This window comes from Syngnathus scovelli, chromosome 6 (genome assembly GCF_024217435.2).
Source record: "Syngnathus scovelli strain Florida chromosome 6, RoL_Ssco_1.2, whole genome shotgun sequence".
Taxonomy (NCBI): domain Eukaryota; kingdom Metazoa; phylum Chordata; class Actinopteri; order Syngnathiformes; family Syngnathidae; genus Syngnathus; species Syngnathus scovelli.
In genome coordinates this window covers 5,784,429-5,800,955 of record NC_090852.1, presented here as the reverse complement: position 1 = coordinate 5,800,955, position 16,527 = coordinate 5,784,429, and the positions used below count along the sequence as shown (strand labels likewise).

At 44.4% G+C, this 16,527-nt stretch overlaps 1 protein-coding gene and 2 long non-coding RNA genes across 6 annotated transcripts in view; 2 read left to right on the top strand and 1 right to left on the bottom strand.

The window, feature by feature from the left end:
- Positions 1-60: 60 nt before the first annotated feature.
- The window catches only part of slco3a1a (solute carrier organic anion transporter family member 3A1a), a 38,604-nt gene continuing 22,137 nt past the window's right edge, over positions 61-16,527 (top strand). The window contains exons 1-2 of one of the 2 annotated variants that reach the window (XM_068651210.1): positions 61-967; positions 3,714-4,170. In XM_068651210.1, the coding sequence (XP_068507311.1) occupies positions 806-967; positions 3,714-4,170 (619 nt within the window). In that variant the 5' untranslated portion in view covers positions 61-805. The remainder of the gene's footprint in view (positions 968-3,713; positions 4,171-16,527) is intronic. The other variant, XM_049723233.2, reaches the window with a different exon arrangement.
- On the bottom strand, positions 276-1,589 carry LOC125970702 (uncharacterized). The gene is made up of 2 exons (XR_007482237.1): positions 1,164-1,589; positions 276-1,069 (listed from the first exon to the last, which is right to left on the bottom strand). It is a non-coding gene; the product is annotated as an uncharacterized lncRNA (long non-coding RNA).
- LOC125970686 (uncharacterized) lies at positions 9,145-12,121 on the top strand. Of its 3 annotated transcripts, none has more exons than XR_011087032.1 (4): positions 9,145-11,013; positions 11,237-11,393; positions 11,684-11,873; positions 12,003-12,121. It is a non-coding gene; the product is annotated as an uncharacterized lncRNA (long non-coding RNA). The 3 variants fall into 3 exon arrangements; XR_011087031.1 differs by lacking the exon at positions 12,003-12,121 and having other exon boundaries at positions 9,145-10,046; positions 10,897-11,013; positions 11,684-11,925; XR_011087030.1 differs by lacking the exon at positions 12,003-12,121 and having other exon boundaries at positions 9,766-11,013; positions 11,684-11,921.

The window sequence follows — 16,527 nt, the reverse complement described above, 5'->3', positions numbered from 1 at the left end:
TTGTATACTGTATACTTTTATAACCTGGGTGAAATTCAAGTGTTACGATGAAATAGCATTATATGCGTTTGTGCGATTATTTTAATTTTTTAATTTTATTTAGTAGTTTCTGTATACCTTTGTTTATTTGTATACATGTTTGAAATATTCAGAGTTTAAAATGTCGTATGAAATTAGTCTTTATGACGTCATTGGAACGCTTTACACGTCCAACCGTCACTATTATGTTCCCGTGACTACTTAGCTTTTGTCACCCAAAAATCTTGTTATACGTCTATGTTATATGACTACTTTTATTGCGATAAGAGTTCTTTATATCAAAACAACAAACATAAACAAACAAAAAGTGTCTCTTGTCCCCTGGGCCAAGTGAACGGGGTACGTCCCAGAGAGCTCGCTGAGCCCCTGCCTCGCCTCGCTGTCGCCGTTTGTCTGTCTCAAGTATGAGCCTCCAAGGGGGCGGGGAGACAAACATTCACAGTCCCGAAGAAGAGTCGAGAATGCGAGAGCGGAGCCGAGCCTCCACGCGGAGGACACTTTGCGATCTTATGGTCGTCTTGTGGCACCCTCAAGGAGCTCATACCTTCGACGAGGACGGAGCCAGCGATGTTTAGGCGTGCCAACAAGGTGCTCGGACGTGTGCCGCTCAGCTTCCTCGAGTAGACCGGAGCGACGGTTTGTTTTTTTATTTCGTATTTTTCTTGGGTTGGGGGAGTAAAACCTTCCGACGAGGCGGCTCTCGTGCACGGATGTAGACGCCCTGAGCTGTTTCTGCTGCTTCTGCTTCGGCTGGAAGTTGGCGGGCATGCAGGTGAAGAAGCAGCGGGGGTCGAACCAGAGCGGCGGGGACAACATGCCGCAAGTGGACGACCCCAGCAAGAAGTCGTCCTGCTTCTCAAATATCAAGATATTCCTCATTTCGGAATGTGCTCTCATGTTGGCGCAGGGGACCGTCGGAGCGTACCTGGTGAGTTTACCTGGGCTCCCACTGCACGGCTGGTGGATGGGCACCTTGCTCACGGGGGAGCTACTACTCTCAAATTAGAGAGCAGAGAGACGCCAACTCGCCCTGCGTGAAATAGAGAGCGTGGCGAAAGTGTGTCGTCGAAAATAGGAGCTTGGAGAACTTTGGCGTTGCCCAACGAGGAGCAAGGGAAACTTACGCTCACGGCTGAGACGTGTACGCAGGCGGCAGGGTTCACCCAGGCAGGCAGGAAAAAAAGGCAAATTATACGGCGTACAGTCGAGAGGGAACGTCGGGCGCATCAGAAATAGGGAGCGGCGGGAATGTAGACTGTTTACAAGAACTTCAGGAACGTACACAGACTATAAAAAGATCAGCCTGGAGAATGTATGTGTTAAATGGGCAGCAATGCTGTTTTTCCATAAGGAGCCTTTCAAACCTAGTAGAATTGAACACACCGAATACGGCTGCCTTCTTATTAGGCTCCTTATTAGGCTCCTTTTTCCAAGGCCAACAATCTGTAAAGTTCTGATACTACTTTTTTCACTCACCAATCGCAAATGCAGATACTTTTGTTATATAAAAATCTTGAACAGATTTCCTGATGTTTTGGTGATGTGTGACAGTATAGCGCCACCTACTGCCAAGGAGGACGTCAGATTTTTTTATGCCTTTAGTATCGGTGGACCCGATACTGAAAGTAATCGTATGTCAACAACATCCAAACTAAATATTGTTCCTTCCTCCCGAGTGTGCCGTCTGTCGTCTCTTCTGTGGAAATCATTACCAAAAAAAAAATGTTGGCTGCCTTCTTTAATGAAAGAGCCAAACTAATCAATGACCTCAAAGTGTTTGTGTCTCAAGATGAACTGCCTTTCTTTAGGATGCCAGCATTTTATTGATTGTCCCAGAAATGTCTCTCAAATGTAAACACATCAATAACCGTCACCGGAAGAAAAACTCAGGCCCGACCTGCTATACCTTGTGAGTTTCTCATGCTATCTGTAAAAGTCCCTAATTGGCTGACGGGATCTAAAAGTGCTTGCTGCCAGCCGGCACGTCAACAATTCCGGCCGGCTATCACAACGGCCCATTTTTTGTGTGAGCTGATAATTAGCATCAGGCGCTTAATCAACACGGCGGGCGCCGGTGGAACATGGCAGCCAAAAGTCGCAGGAGTGCAATTAGCACCATCACAGTTCTTTCACTTCATTCATTTAGTTTTACTTTTTGGTCTTTATCTCAAATGAGCACAAACACTTTAAGCAAGCTAACAAACAATACGTCCAGCTTGCGTTATATTGCTTTTGGTCAAACTGCCCAAACAGCAAGAAAATAGCAGTCTTAAAGAATGCGTCTTTGAATCCAAATGTATTCAGATGCTTTTATTTCCCCATAAAGTCAAGTTGTTATGAATCATTTGGCAAAATTGCCTGCTTGTTGGAGTCGGAAAAATGACAAGACCGGCGCTGTGAGGTCATGGGACATCCCAGCGCAAGGTTTATTTTGTTGCCATGCGACTTGTTAAACATTTTTTTTGCTGAGAGGTAGTTGCGGACATTTTTTTCTTCTCCTCCCTCCCCTCCATGTTTGGTTTCGCCTCTGGGCAGGCTGTCTGCTCCATCTCAGTGGAAGTGCACAAGCATGTTGAAGTCACTGGAAGTAACCAGTGTGGCCTGTAACTAGTGCGAGAGAATAAAACCCGCCCCCCCGGGGGAAGAGACTTTGTGGTTTTCCGTCAACTCGTTGATCAGGCTCGAGGCACTCTGATGAGACGCCATAGTTGTTTGAGGGCAGCCGTGAAAACAACTTCTTTGAAAATTGTGACGTCTAAATATTTTCCGCCCTTGGACATCAACATGTCCCCAGTAACAGCTTCAAAATGTTTTGGTGGTGCTGGGGAACACTGTGACTTCCAAAAGAGAATTCAAACAATCAATGTTCACATTTATTTATGAATTTAAACTGTACCAACTATTGTATTTATTTTTTGATAGATTGTGTTTGGTGGGGGAAAAAAGCTGATTTTATTGACCCAAATATTGAAAGAAAAAAAACAGAGATGTAATTTTAATATTACGACGCCATGTCAGAATCAATATCGGCACATGGCCACGCAACATTCATTCATTCATTCATTCATTCATTCATTCATTCATTCATTTAACCCATTTATCTTATTTATTTATTTATGTGACCAGGCTGGGCACGTGAAAGGGCATTCAACTTAGTGTCACTCCTAAGTGAAGCTAATTTAACAATGATTTGTTTGTAACCATCAAAGCATCCATTTTCTTCCCCTTTTCGGGTCACGTGGCTAACCCAAATGACCGGTTGAGAAGTTGCGTACACCCGAGACTGATCATCCAAAAGAAATGCTCATCAATCACATCAGTGGAAAAATAAATCTTCCAGTGCTACAAGCGCTCGTTGATATTTTTTTCTTTTCTTCCCTCATCGCTGAAGACAGTTTCAAGGAGCCAGTGGGGGAATGGAAAATGAGGAGGCCCATTTGGGACTGATTTGAAAATAGTCTGAGGAATGTTTGGATGTGTCACAGTGGTTCACATGGAAGCTCCATCCGCCACTGCCCACAATAAAATTTTTTTAAAAAAAATCTTCTTGAGGCATAAGTTTGCTCATCTGGCTTGGCACCTTCCACGAGAAATGAGTAAACTTGATCACAATTCCATGGAAAGGCCGCTGGGGAAAAAAAAAAACACGCCAATGTTTCTGCTATGTCTTTCAGGTGAGCGTGCTGACCACGCTGGAGCGGCGCTTCAACCTGCAAAGCGCCGACGTGGGCGTGATCGCCAGCAGCTTTGAGATCGGCAACCTGGCGCTCATCCTCTTTGTCAGCTACTTCGGTGCTAAGGCCCATCGGCCCCGTCTGATCGGCTGTGGTGGCATCATCATGGCGCTGGGCGCCCTCCTCTCGGCCCTGCCCGAGTTTCTGACCAAACAGTACGAGATCGGCGACACGTGGAGGACGGACGTGGGGCGTGACGTGTGCTCCAACGCCAGCGGAAAGGACGTTCAGATGGCCGAGGATGCCGTGTGCGCAAACAGGACCAACACCAACATGATGTACCTGCTGCTGATCGGCGCTCAGGTGCTGCTCGGCATCGGGACCACGCCGGTGCAGCCCCTGGGCGTGTCCTACATCGACGACCACGTCAAGAAGAAAGACTCGTCTCTCTACATAGGTGAGCCCTGACGTTCCATTTTCTGCGGAAAGCACCTTGATAGCCGTTCTGAAAGGTGAAAACGTCCGTAGAAGCCCCGCCCTCTTCGACAACAAGGAAAGACGTGTGTGTGTGTGTGTGTGGGGGGGGGGGGGGGGCGTTTGGATTTTGCCAGGCACCGGCTCCTGTCCTGCTCGGATAAGCTGCAGCAAAAGTGAGTGGCGAGCGGGGAACAATGCGCTATTGAGTGCCGCTCAGCTGATGGTCCTAATCCCGCCGCCGCAGGCGTGTCATGTGGTCCCGGCCGCATGAATGGAGGAGATTATCTGAAATTTGCCTTCACCTCTCCGAGGTGTGCTTTATTTGCATTCTTTAGCCGCGTACCATTTGCGTCTCTTTCCTGTCGCTTTTGCATACGTCCCGACGATAACGTGCAAAAAAAAAAAAAAAAAAGAACAAAGACCTGATGTGTGCTGTGGTGGATTTCCAAACAATCAAAGTTAATCCAGTCGTCATCTGACTGATGTTACATCCTCGCACGGCATTTGAAGAGGATTTTCGGAGCGCTTCGAAGAAAATTGGAGAGAAGATAGAGAGCAGCGAGTCGACTTTTTTGCTTACAAGCTCACACATGCTTTGCAGACGGCAGGCAGGCGCGTTAGCACGTGTGCTACTTGGGACTTTTCGATTTGCAGCAGCCAACCTTCGTCTTGGCTAAAATAAATAAAAGCACGCGAGACACGTCCGATGCCGCCTGGTGAGTGACGTGGGGGTCAACCAGCGTGTGTTTATTTTGTGGTTAAGCAGGTGCGTGGAAGCCAACTAACCTGTTGAGCTGTGGCAATGATATTCCAATAATGTCTTGATAGCAATGCAACATTAGCTTGTGTTGACATGCGGTTGGATGAGCAATCGCAAACTTAAACGAGACAGAAACCTTAAAGCTACTTTTACTTATTTATTTTTTTTCATTGTTCATTTTTTATTTTTCAATATTTGTTTCTTATTGGGGGCGGCTCGGTGGCACACTGGGTAGCACGTCCGGCTCACAGTTAGGAGGGTGCGGGTACGATTCCACCTCCGGCCCTCCCTGTGTGGAGTTTGCATGTTCTCCCCGGGCCCGCGTGGGTTTTCTCCGGGCACTCCGGTTTCCTCCCACATTCCAAAAACATGCTTGGTAGGCCGATTGAAGACTCCAAATTGTCCCTAGGTGTGAGTGTGAGTGCGATTGGTTGTCTGTCTGTGTGCCCTGCGATTGGCTGGCAACCAGTTCAGGGTGTCCCCCGCCTACTGCCCGATGACGGCTGGGATAGGCTCCAGCACGCCCGCGACCCCCGTGGGGACTAAGCGGTTCAGAAAATGGATGGATGGATATTTCTTATTGTTTAAATTTTTAATTTTTTTTTTTTTTTTTTTTTTCATTTTTTTTTTTTAGACGACAGCATTTCGGCAGTTCCGCTGCATTTCTGGCTCCAAGTTTTTTGACTGAGACACATCCCGCCTCGTCTGAAATGCAGTGAGAGCCGAGGCCCGAGTCGAGACCAGCTCGCTAGCTGTAATTGCTGCGTGCAGCAGGAATGCCAAGCAGCTTGCCCATGTGTGAGATGGCAGTGGGCAGGGCGGGGCCCTGCGTGCATACCACAAAGGCTTGTGAAAAACAACTCCGTCGCCTCGGGACAAGTCAAAAGCAGTTCTGGCAAAGTCTGCCTGCCTGTTGCTGTCCAAGCTCCTCACACCTTTCCCAGCAACAGGAAGCCCTTTCCCGACTCCCCCACCTTTTGCTTTTTCTTTCACGAGCACCAAGCGAGTAAATGTGTGCCCCCCCCACCTCCCTAGCGAGTAAATGTGTGCCCCCCCCCGACCCCCCGTTCGTCCATTCCCAGCGCTCTCTGACCTTTCAGCGGCCACTGCTAATTTTGGCTCTTCCCACAGGAGCCCGGCTGGCCGGCATAAATATATACGATACGCGCCCAGAGCGGCTTGACGGCGACTGGCGGCTAATGTCGGCCCGCTCTCGAATTTTTAAACAGCCGAGAAATCGTCAGCAAATGCTGTGTTTTTGCTCGTCACATTGACAAAAGGTTCTGGAGAGTCTTTTCATGATTCCTGCTCAAGTGCTCCAACTGCAGCAGGGCGTTTGACTAAGCTACTTAAACTCGCCGCCGGCTAATGTCATCTTGAAGGATTAGATCCAAAATGGCTTTTTTGGGCCTCGCCGTAAGCCGCGTGCTGACGTTGCTTCCTAACACCATTTTTTTGTTTAAGTCGGGTTCTGTGGAGAAAAGAGCAAAATATTTTGATGTCTCCTCAATCCCGACGACGAGTTAGCGTGCGCCGCCCACCACGCAGCCGACTAACAATGCGTCAAAGTGTCTGTCTCCGTCTCAGCCCCCGAGCAAACATCTCGAGCGAGAATACCAACAGATGTGGAATTCCGCATCTTTGGATCATCTCGGCCAGTCCTTTGGGTAAACGTGCTTGTACGTGCTTGGGCAATCCGTTGAGGTCAATCAGGACTTCCTGACACGAGGTTAATTGGACTCAGCAGATTATGTTGCCACAGGTCAATTTAAAGGAGCCTAATGGCATTGGCCTCCATAGCCGACCAACTCATTGCTAAGCGCTTTGCTTTTCGTGATAGGTCGCTTCGTCATTTCCACAACGCTCTAGCTTAGCTTCAGCGCGAAAATCGTTGGTATTTTCAGCGGCGTTGACATCGCAGGCCTTAACTGTCTGCGTTTCTTTTCGTCGTCTGGCTGCGGGACGTGGCAGCTCGCTTGACACCGCCTCTGAATTATACAAAAGGACGAAGCTGGTTTTCAAGTGATACAAATGTCAATTAAATATCGATTCCCTTTTTCTTTTTCTTTTTTCCACGTCTTTCTCGTACATTCCAAACAAGAAGGATAGTAAACTCATTTGTTAACGTTACGATTGGCTGGAGAGTGAGGGCACACTATTGGTTCCTTGAAAGCAGAACAAAAGGCTAGCAGGAAATGCAGCAGTGGTAAAATCCCATTTTACACTTGAAATCCAAATCCCCTAAAGCAGGGGTGTCCAAGTCCAGTCCGCGAGGGCCGCATTCCTACATGTTTTCCAAGTTTCCCTCGTTAAACACACCTGTGCAGGAGCCTGATTATTGAATCAGGTGTGTTTAACGAGGGAAACTTGGAAAACACGGAGGAATGCGGCCCTCGAGGACTGGACTTGGACACCCCTGCCCTAAAGTGTCGCATCTGCTGCACTTTTTATTTAAGGAACTTCCCCAACGTGTCTCGCGTTTGTTTGGGAGAGACGATATCCCGACCAAAAGTTCCCCAAGGTTTTGTTTTGCCAAATTTGGCCTGATTAGAAGTGAGCGCGCAAAGTGGTTTTTTTTGCGGGCTGGCGAACGTGAGCGAGTTGAGCCTTTTTTAAGCGTGTTATTTAGGTCACGGGCCGCCACCGTTGCTGCCACGGTGCACGATCGGTGGGGTTGCCGCGACGCGATGATTTGTTGTGAGACGATTATGTTGCCCGACAGGAAAGCACCGCTCGGAATATTGGGCCACTGCAGGCATCTCGAATTTAAAAAAAAAAGAAAAAATGAAAAATGTTTAGCAACACTATGTTGCTAGTAGGAATTTCAGTTTTAATCATTTGAAGTGCAGTGGTGACTTTGGAATTGAATTTGTTCGTTAACCTGCTAGCAGCTCAAATCATATTTCCGCATTGACGCAAATGGAAATTCCATTCATCTGTTTGAGCCGCCCGAATAATCTGCGCAGTCCCCGTCCCAATACTTTTGATGATTTTGACTTAGTCTAATGAATGTAAAGACGTTGTCTAAGCACGAGATGAACCCTCAAAGCCGCTTGGAACACGGCCGACTTGACGTGGCAGGAGAGAGCTGCCGTCTAATGCCTGCAGCGCATCCTCAGCCATTCATCTCGCGTGTCATTCAAAGAGACTCGCCGCCACCACGGCGTTTGCGTGCCTTCCGCCTGTTGCTTGACGTTTGCACAACTATAACATCACCATGTGTTTGGAGCCGACACCCTCTCCGTTTGTGTTTTGTCAAAAAAGGCGACTTGTGCTAGTGCTTTTTTTTATTGTGCTTCAGTCGGGAAGGTCACGCGTGGCCTTGGCACTCCTCTGTAGCTCTGAAGATGCCACACAAAAGATACCACTTGTTCGTTTGACATGTGGCCGCCATAGCCCGTCGCCTCTGTGCGGTCCGGCTTGTGAAAGTGGACCGCCCGCCCGCGTCTTATCTAGCTCGGTGGATTAGCCGGCCAATTTGAGCAGGATTACTGGAGAAGACCAAAGAATTGGCTTTGTGCGGCGAAAACACAAAATAAACTGCGGTCGGAATGCACTTGACGTTTCAGACGACGCTTACCAAACTAAAAAAAAAAAAAAAAAAAAAAAGGCAGTTCTGTGCCGCTTTCCAGGATTTAGAATTTTCACACGCTTTGATACGGTCATACAGCATCCCAATGGTGGCCATCTTTGCATGATGACAAATACGACGTCAAGTGCAGCTCCTGTTGACTTTTTTCCCCGAGTCAGGTTGCCCGTTTCAAATGCGGCAGGGCAAAGCCAGCTGCCTTGGCCTGTTGCTCACTAAACAAATTAGATGGCGTCCAAAACAGGAGATTGAATTAGGTCTGAAGTTGGCACGCCCCCCCCCCCCCACACACACACACACACACCCCCCCCCCACAGGAGGATCATTTGCAGGGCTGCTTGACGACAACATGAACAAATGAATTTCCGCTAATGGCAGCGCCGCAAGGGCCAGGCAACGCCTCTTGCACACGTGTGTGTGTGTGTGTGTGTGTGTGTGTGTGTGTGTGTGTGTGTGTGTGTGTGTGTGTGTGTGTGTGTGTGTGTGTGTGTGTGTGTGTGTGTGTGTGTGTGTGTGTGTGTGTGTGTGTGTGTGTGTGTGTGTGTGTGTGTGTGTGTGTGTGTGTGTGTGTGTGTGTGTGTGTGTGTGTGTGTGTGTGTGTGTGTGTGTGTGTGTGTGTGTGTGTGTGTGTGTGTGTGTGTGTGTGTGTGTGTGTGTGTGTGTGTGTGTGTGTGTGTGTGTACTTGTTTTTATTAGTATGGGGGGTCCGAAGACAGGGAGCCCACCAACAAAGTGGGGCCCTGTGTCGTTGTGGGGTCCAAAATCATGGACCCCACTCGGGAAACCACTCTAAAACAGCTTGAAATGCTCTAACAACATGCCTCACGAATTTTTTTCACTTACCCCTCATGGTCGCAATGTTGAGAATTGTGTGTGTGAAGTGTGTGTGCTCAGTAGCGGCCCCCCGACCATGGCAAGTGGTATTGCAAGTATACACACTACCGGAAGTGTGTGTGATTCAACCAATCAGGGCACCTCGTGATCCGAGTGTTGATTAAGAAAATAAAATGCTATTTCCTGTAGATTTAAACCAGGTAATTATTATTTTAGTAACCATAGCAGCTAAAATAATACTGTAAACATAAAATTCCTGCATTACAATTGCAATTTATCTACGTTATTTAATATTCATTACACTTGCTTTATAAAAATACGCTCATTCTATTAGGCTTATTTTAAAAACTGTCTCGTGCATTTTTCATGTTCTAAACATAAAAATAAAGGTATAAATAAATAGTAATTTATTCTTTACCATCAGTTTACATATTAGTTAAATCAGCATCTCGTGCATTTTTCATGTTCTAAACATAAAAATAAAGGTATAAATAAATAGTAATTTATTCTTTACCATCAGTTTACATATTAGTTAAATCAGCAGGTATTGCATGTGTTAGCTTCATGCGGCTAAAACCACCAGCTTAACGTCACTTCGCCACGTGTGACGCCGCCAGACTGAGACTGCTCCGCGACGAAGACACGCTGCTCATAACGAAACACAACATACACGGTGAGTAAATCAACTGCATGTAAATACTAAGTACAAGAAACTGATGTAGAAATGCTTTTTGTCCAGACCCCGAGGGGTTTATATGCAATGATTATGGCTTCGGATTCGGTATATTGTCACTCGGATGGCGTAACGTTTTCCCCTCAGACAGTCCGGCTTTTTAACTTGTTATTCATCTTAGCTTGCAGTGGTTTTAAAAACAATGGTGTAAAAGAGAACGACAGAATGTATAATTGCTCCGTGTTATATTCAGGATGATTTCGATGTGCTAATGTTTCATAATTGCTAAGCCCAGAACCGGACTCTGGCCGTAATTGCCGAAACCACTTCAAAACTCGTCAAACACGTGTGTGCTCAGTGTTATGATATATCTGCATGTCTTCTGTATTTCTCGGTGGTTTTCTATCAGAATGCTTTCTTTAAATAACACAAGCATTCTGACGCAAATAAAACTATCCGGAAACTAGCTTATTGGCTAATTAGCTACCGCTAATCAGGATGCTACGTTCACTTTTCAAACACAAACATAATAAAAACGAGTTGGTAGCTCCTGAAAAGTATAACGAGTTATACTGGTAAAACTATTGAAATAACTTTTCTTTGGATGCAGCACCTGGTTGGAACTGTGACTAGTTAAAAGTAACAAAGCTCAGCTTCAAACCGACAAACATTTTCATTAATATATCAGTATTTTCTGAAAAATATTCTTTCTTTAATCACTCTTGTTCTGTTAGTTCTCAGGCCAGGCTTATTCCTTCAGTCTTTATACAGTGGATGATTACAAATCTTTTAAAATTAATATAGAGTGCTTGTTAAAGTTCTCTCTGCCATGTTTTGAATTATTTTTTAGAGCCAGAAATGTCCAAAAGGAAAGCAAGAAAAAAGCCTGCTGATGAAGCAGCCTTTTACATTTAATCCTCAAAGGACAAACCTGGACTAGTGGAAAGATTTATTGATGATCAAAAAGGTAATAAACTCATTTTTAGACCATTTATCCATTAAGTATATATTTATTTATTTTATAAAACAACACAAAAAACAATCAAATTCAGATTGGTTGTTGTATTTCTGTTTCTAAGCGAGAACTTAGTATTAAAATTGTAAGATAACACCACAATTATTTGGTTAAAGGTGTATCTTAAAGAAATATTTTCTCATAACCAATGGTTTTATATAAAATGTCCTTGCAGGAAGAGGCGTGTTTGCTACCCAGCACTTTGAACAAGGAGAGTTCATCTTATAATACAGGGGTCAACTTCTGTCAGCAGAAAAATGCCAAACAAGCAAGTACTCTGAAAAGGAGAGTACATTTCTCTTTGACTTTGAATGGCAGAATCATTACTGGTGGTATGTATATCCAAATATTTTCTATACAATAATTATGAACTCTAGAAAGAGACTGGAATAAAATACCCTAAATTAGTGAGTCACTCAGAAGCAATATTTCAATAACACATCAGGATTGTGGCATTAACAATTTTTTTTATTTAGTGCTATGATGTTCAAAAAGACATTGTTTCCCTCTCAACTTTTCTTTTGAAATGTTGCAAGTTTTTATTTCTGTAAGCCAACTTTTATTTTACTAAAAAACTAGTTATATGATACAAAATGTTTGATTTCTGTTTTTTCTTTCCTAGTATTGATGCATCAACAGAGGATGGCTCTCTTGGAAGATTAGTGAATGACAACCACAAGTCTCCAAACTGCACCATGAAAAAAATAGTAAATGACGAGCCCCATTTGTGCCTTTTTGCCATCAAAAACATAGAAATGGGAACTGAAATCAATTACAACTATGGTGATTCTAAATGGCCATGGCGTGAAAAAGTAAGTCAGTAAGATCAAGTATGCAAGTTGGAATATTAATTTGTTATTAAAAAAAGGAAGATTTTTGTCTCTTTTATTTGAATTACTCTCAGTATGATGTTGGTAAGTTATTTGTGGTTTTGATTCCAGGTGACAGGCTCTCAGGCTCCTGTTGACGGTGCGCTGCCTGAACCAGCCAGAACTTGGCAGGACTCTGGCCCTGATGATAACATCAAACAAGATGCCAGCCAACAGGTAACATTCAGTTAGACTTTGTTGTAAGAAATAAACTTTGTAGACCTTTTCTTGTTCTCTTAGTTTACAGCTTTTAGTTGGAAAGCTGTTCTTTAGTCAGAAGGTACCTTAAACAGCATTCAGCCAACCATTGGATCACATGGTTTTAGTGGTTCTCCTCATAGAGCCCAAACGAACCAGTGGCACACACACCTATAGAAGGATTGTTGAAACATGCGCCCATGGGTGTCCAACCAAGCCAATCATTCACACACACATAACAGATTTCTGATGGCTACTTGTGGGGCCCTCCGTATGGATCTAAAGTTGTCTTGGTTATTCCAACCAAGCCAATCATTCACACACACACAATAACAGATTTCTGATGGCTACTTGTGGGGCTCTTCGTATGGATCGAAAGTTGTCTCATGTTTTTAGATCATATTTTGGTTATGGACATTATGGAGGCTGATTATATTACAGCTATAGTTCCACACGTCCTCAACAGCAAAACGGCTAAAGTGTCATGCTGAAGGATGCTCCACTACATCCATAAAGATGCTGTTATAGGACCTGATTAAACATCAGGTCTGACTGGAACACTTTAGTTAGAAAAGCTTGTTTGGTTTTGGGGACTAACTTCACATGATTTAACTATACAGGTCTTGAGTCTGTCATTTGTGGTGTCTGTATGATGTTGGTAAGTTATTTGTGGTTTTAATTCCAGGTGACAGGCTCTCAGGCTCCTGTTGACGGTGCGCTGCCTGAACCAGCCAGAACTTGGCAGGACTCTGACCCTGATGATAACATCAAACAAGATGCCAGCCAACAGGTAACATTCAGTTAGACTTTGTTGTAAGAAATAAACTTTGTAGACCTTTTCTTGTTCTCTTAGTTTACAGCTTTTAGTTGGAAAGCTGTTCTTTAGTCAGAAGGTACCTTAAACAGCATTCAGCCAACCATTGGATCACACGGTTTTAGTGGTTCTCCTCATAGAGCCCAAACGAACCAGTGGCACACACACCTATAGAAGGATTGTTGAAACATGCGCCCATGGGTGTCCAACCAAGCCAATCATTCACACACACATAACAGATTTCTGATGGCTACTTGTGGGGCCCTCCGTATGGATCTAAAGTTGTCTTGGTTATTCCAACCAAGCCAATCATTCACACACACACAATAACAGATTTCTGATGGCTACTTGTGGGGCCCTCCGTATGGATCAAAGGTTGCCTCATGTTTTTAGATCATATTTTGGTTATGGACATTATGGAGGCTGATTATATTACAGCTATAGTTCCACACATCCTCAACAGCTAAACGGCTAAAGTGTCATGCTGAAGGATGCTCCACTACATCCATAAAGATGCTGTTATAGGACCTGATTAGACATCCAGAACTGACTGGAACACTTTAGTTAGAAAAGCTTGTTTGGTTTCGGGGACTAACTTCACATGATTTAACTATACAGGTCTTGAGTCTGTCATTTGTGGTGTCTGTATGATGTTGGTAAGTTATTTGTGGTTTTAATTCCAGGTGACAGGCTCTCAGGCTCCCGTTGATGGTGCGCTGCCTGAACCAGCCAGAACTTGGCAGGACTCTGACCCTGATAATAACATCAAACAAGATGCCAGCCAACAGGTAACATTCAGTTAGACTTTGTTGTAAGAAATAAACTTTGTAGACCTTTTCTTGTTCTCTTAGTTTACAGCTTTTAGTTGGAAAGCTGTTCTTTAGTCAGAAGGTACCTTAAACAGCATTCAGCCAACCATTGGATCACACGGTTTTAGTGGTTCTCCTCATAGAGCCCAAACGAACCAGTGGCACACACACCTATAGATGGATATTTGAAACATGCGCCCATGGGTGTCCAACCAAGCCAATCATTCACACACACATAAAAGATTTCTGATGGCTACTTGTGGGGCCCTCCGCATGGATCGAAAGTTGTCTTGGTTATTCCAACCAAGCCAATCATTCACACACACATAATAACAGATTTCTGATGGCTACTTGTGGGGCCCTCCGTATGGATCTAAAGTTGTCTTGGTTATTCCAACCAAGCCAATCATTCACACACACATAATAACAGATTTCTGATAGCTACTTGTGGGGCCCTCCGTATGGATCGAAGGTTGTCTCATGTTTTTAGATCATATTTTGGTTATGGACATTATGGAGGCTGATTATATTACAGCTATAGTTCCACACATCCTCAACAGTTAAACGGCTAAAGTGTCATGCTCAAGGATGCTCCACTACATCCATAAAGATGCTGTTATAGGACCTGATTAGACATCCAGAACTGACTGGAACACTTTAGTTAGAAAAGCTTGTTTGGTTTTGGGGACTAACTTCACATGATTTAACTATACAGGTCTTGAGTCTGTCATTTGTGGTGTCTGTATGATGTTGGTAAGTTATTTGTGGTTTTAATTCCAGGTGACAGGCTCTCAGGCTCCTGTTGATGGTGCGCTGCCTGAATCAGCCAGAACTTGGCAGGACTCTGACCCTGATGATAACATCAAACAAGATGCCAGCCAACAGGTAACATTCAGTTAGACTTTGTTGTAAGAAATAAACTTTGTAGACCTTTTCTTGTTCTCTTAGTTTACAGCTTTTAGTTGGAAAGCTGTTCCTTAGTCAGAAGGTACCTTAAACAGCATTCAGCCAACCATTGGATCACACGGTTTTAGTGGTTCTCCTCATAGAGCCCAAACGAACCAGTGGCACACACACCTATAGATGGATTGTTGAAACATGCGCCCATGGGTGTCCAACCAAGCCAATCATTCACACACACATAACAGATTTGTGATGGCTACTTGTGGGGCCCTCCGTATGGATCTAAAGTTGTCTTGGTTATTCCAACCAAGCCAATCATTCACACTCACATAATAACAGATTTCTGATGGCTACTTGTGGGGCCCTCCGTATGGATCGAAGGTTGTCTCATGTTTTTAGATCATATTTTGGTTATGGACATTATGGAGGCTGATTATATTACAGCTATAGTTCCACACATCCTCAACAGCTAAACGGCTAAAGTGTCATGCTGAAGGATGCTCCACTACATCCATAAAGATGCTGTTATAGGACCTGATTAGACATCCAGAACTGACTGGAACACTTTAGTTAGAAAAGCTTGTTTGGTTTCGGGGACTAACTTCACATGATTTAACTATACAGGTCTTGAGTCTGTCATTTGTGGTGTCTGTATGATGTTGGTAAGTTATTTGTGGTTTTAATTCCAGGTGACAGGCTCTCAGGCTCCCGTTGATGGTGCGCTGCCTGAACCAGCCAGAACTTGGCAGGACTCTGACCCTGATAATAACATCAAACAAGATGCCAGCCAACAGGTAACATTCAGTTAGACTTTGTTGTAAGAAATAAACTTTGTAGACCTTTTCTTGTTCTCTTAGTTTACAGCTTTTAGTTGGAAAGCTGTTCTTTAGTCAGAAGGTACCTTAAACAGCATTCAGCCAACCATTGGATCACACGGTTTTAGTGGTTCTCCTCATAGAGCCCAAACGAACCAGTGGCACACACACCTATAGATGGATATTTGAAACATGCGCCCATGGGTGTCCAACCAAGCCAATCATTCACACACACATAAAAGATTTCTGATGGCTACTTGTGGGGCCCTCCGCATGGATCGAAAGTTGTCTTGGTTATTCCAACCAAGCCAATCATTCACACACACATAATAACAGATTTCTGATGGCTACTTGTGGGGCCCTCCGTATGGATCTAAAGTTGTCTTGGTTATTCCAACCAAGCCAATCATTCACACACACATAATAACAGATTTCTGATAGCTACTTGTGGGGCCCTCCGTATGGATCGAAGGTTGTCTCATGTTTTTAGATCATATTTTGGTTATGGACATTATGGAGGCTGATTATATTACAGCTATAGTTCCACACATCCTCAACAGTTAAACGGCTAAAGTGTCATGCTCAAGGATGCTCCACTACATCCATAAAGATGCTGTTATAGGACCTGATTAGACATCCAGAACTGACTGGAACACTTTAGTTAGAAAAGCTTGTTTGGTTTTGGGGACTAACTTCACATGATTTAACTATACAGGTCTTGAGTCTGTCATTTGTGGTGTCTGTATGATGTTGGTAAGTTATTTGTGGTTTTAATTCCAGGTGACAGGCTCTCAGGCTCCTGTTGATGGTGCGCTGCCTGAATCAGCCAGAACTTGGCAGGACTCTGACCCTGATGATAACATCAAACAAGATGCCAGCCAACAGGTAACATTCAGTTAGACTTTGTTGTAAGAAATAAACTTTGTAGACCTTTTCTTGTTCTCTTAGTTTACAGCTTTTAGTTGGAAAGCTGTTCTTTAGTCAGAAGGTACCTTAAACAGCATTCAGCCAACCATTGGATCACACGGTTTTAGTGGTTCTCCTCATAGAGCCCAAAC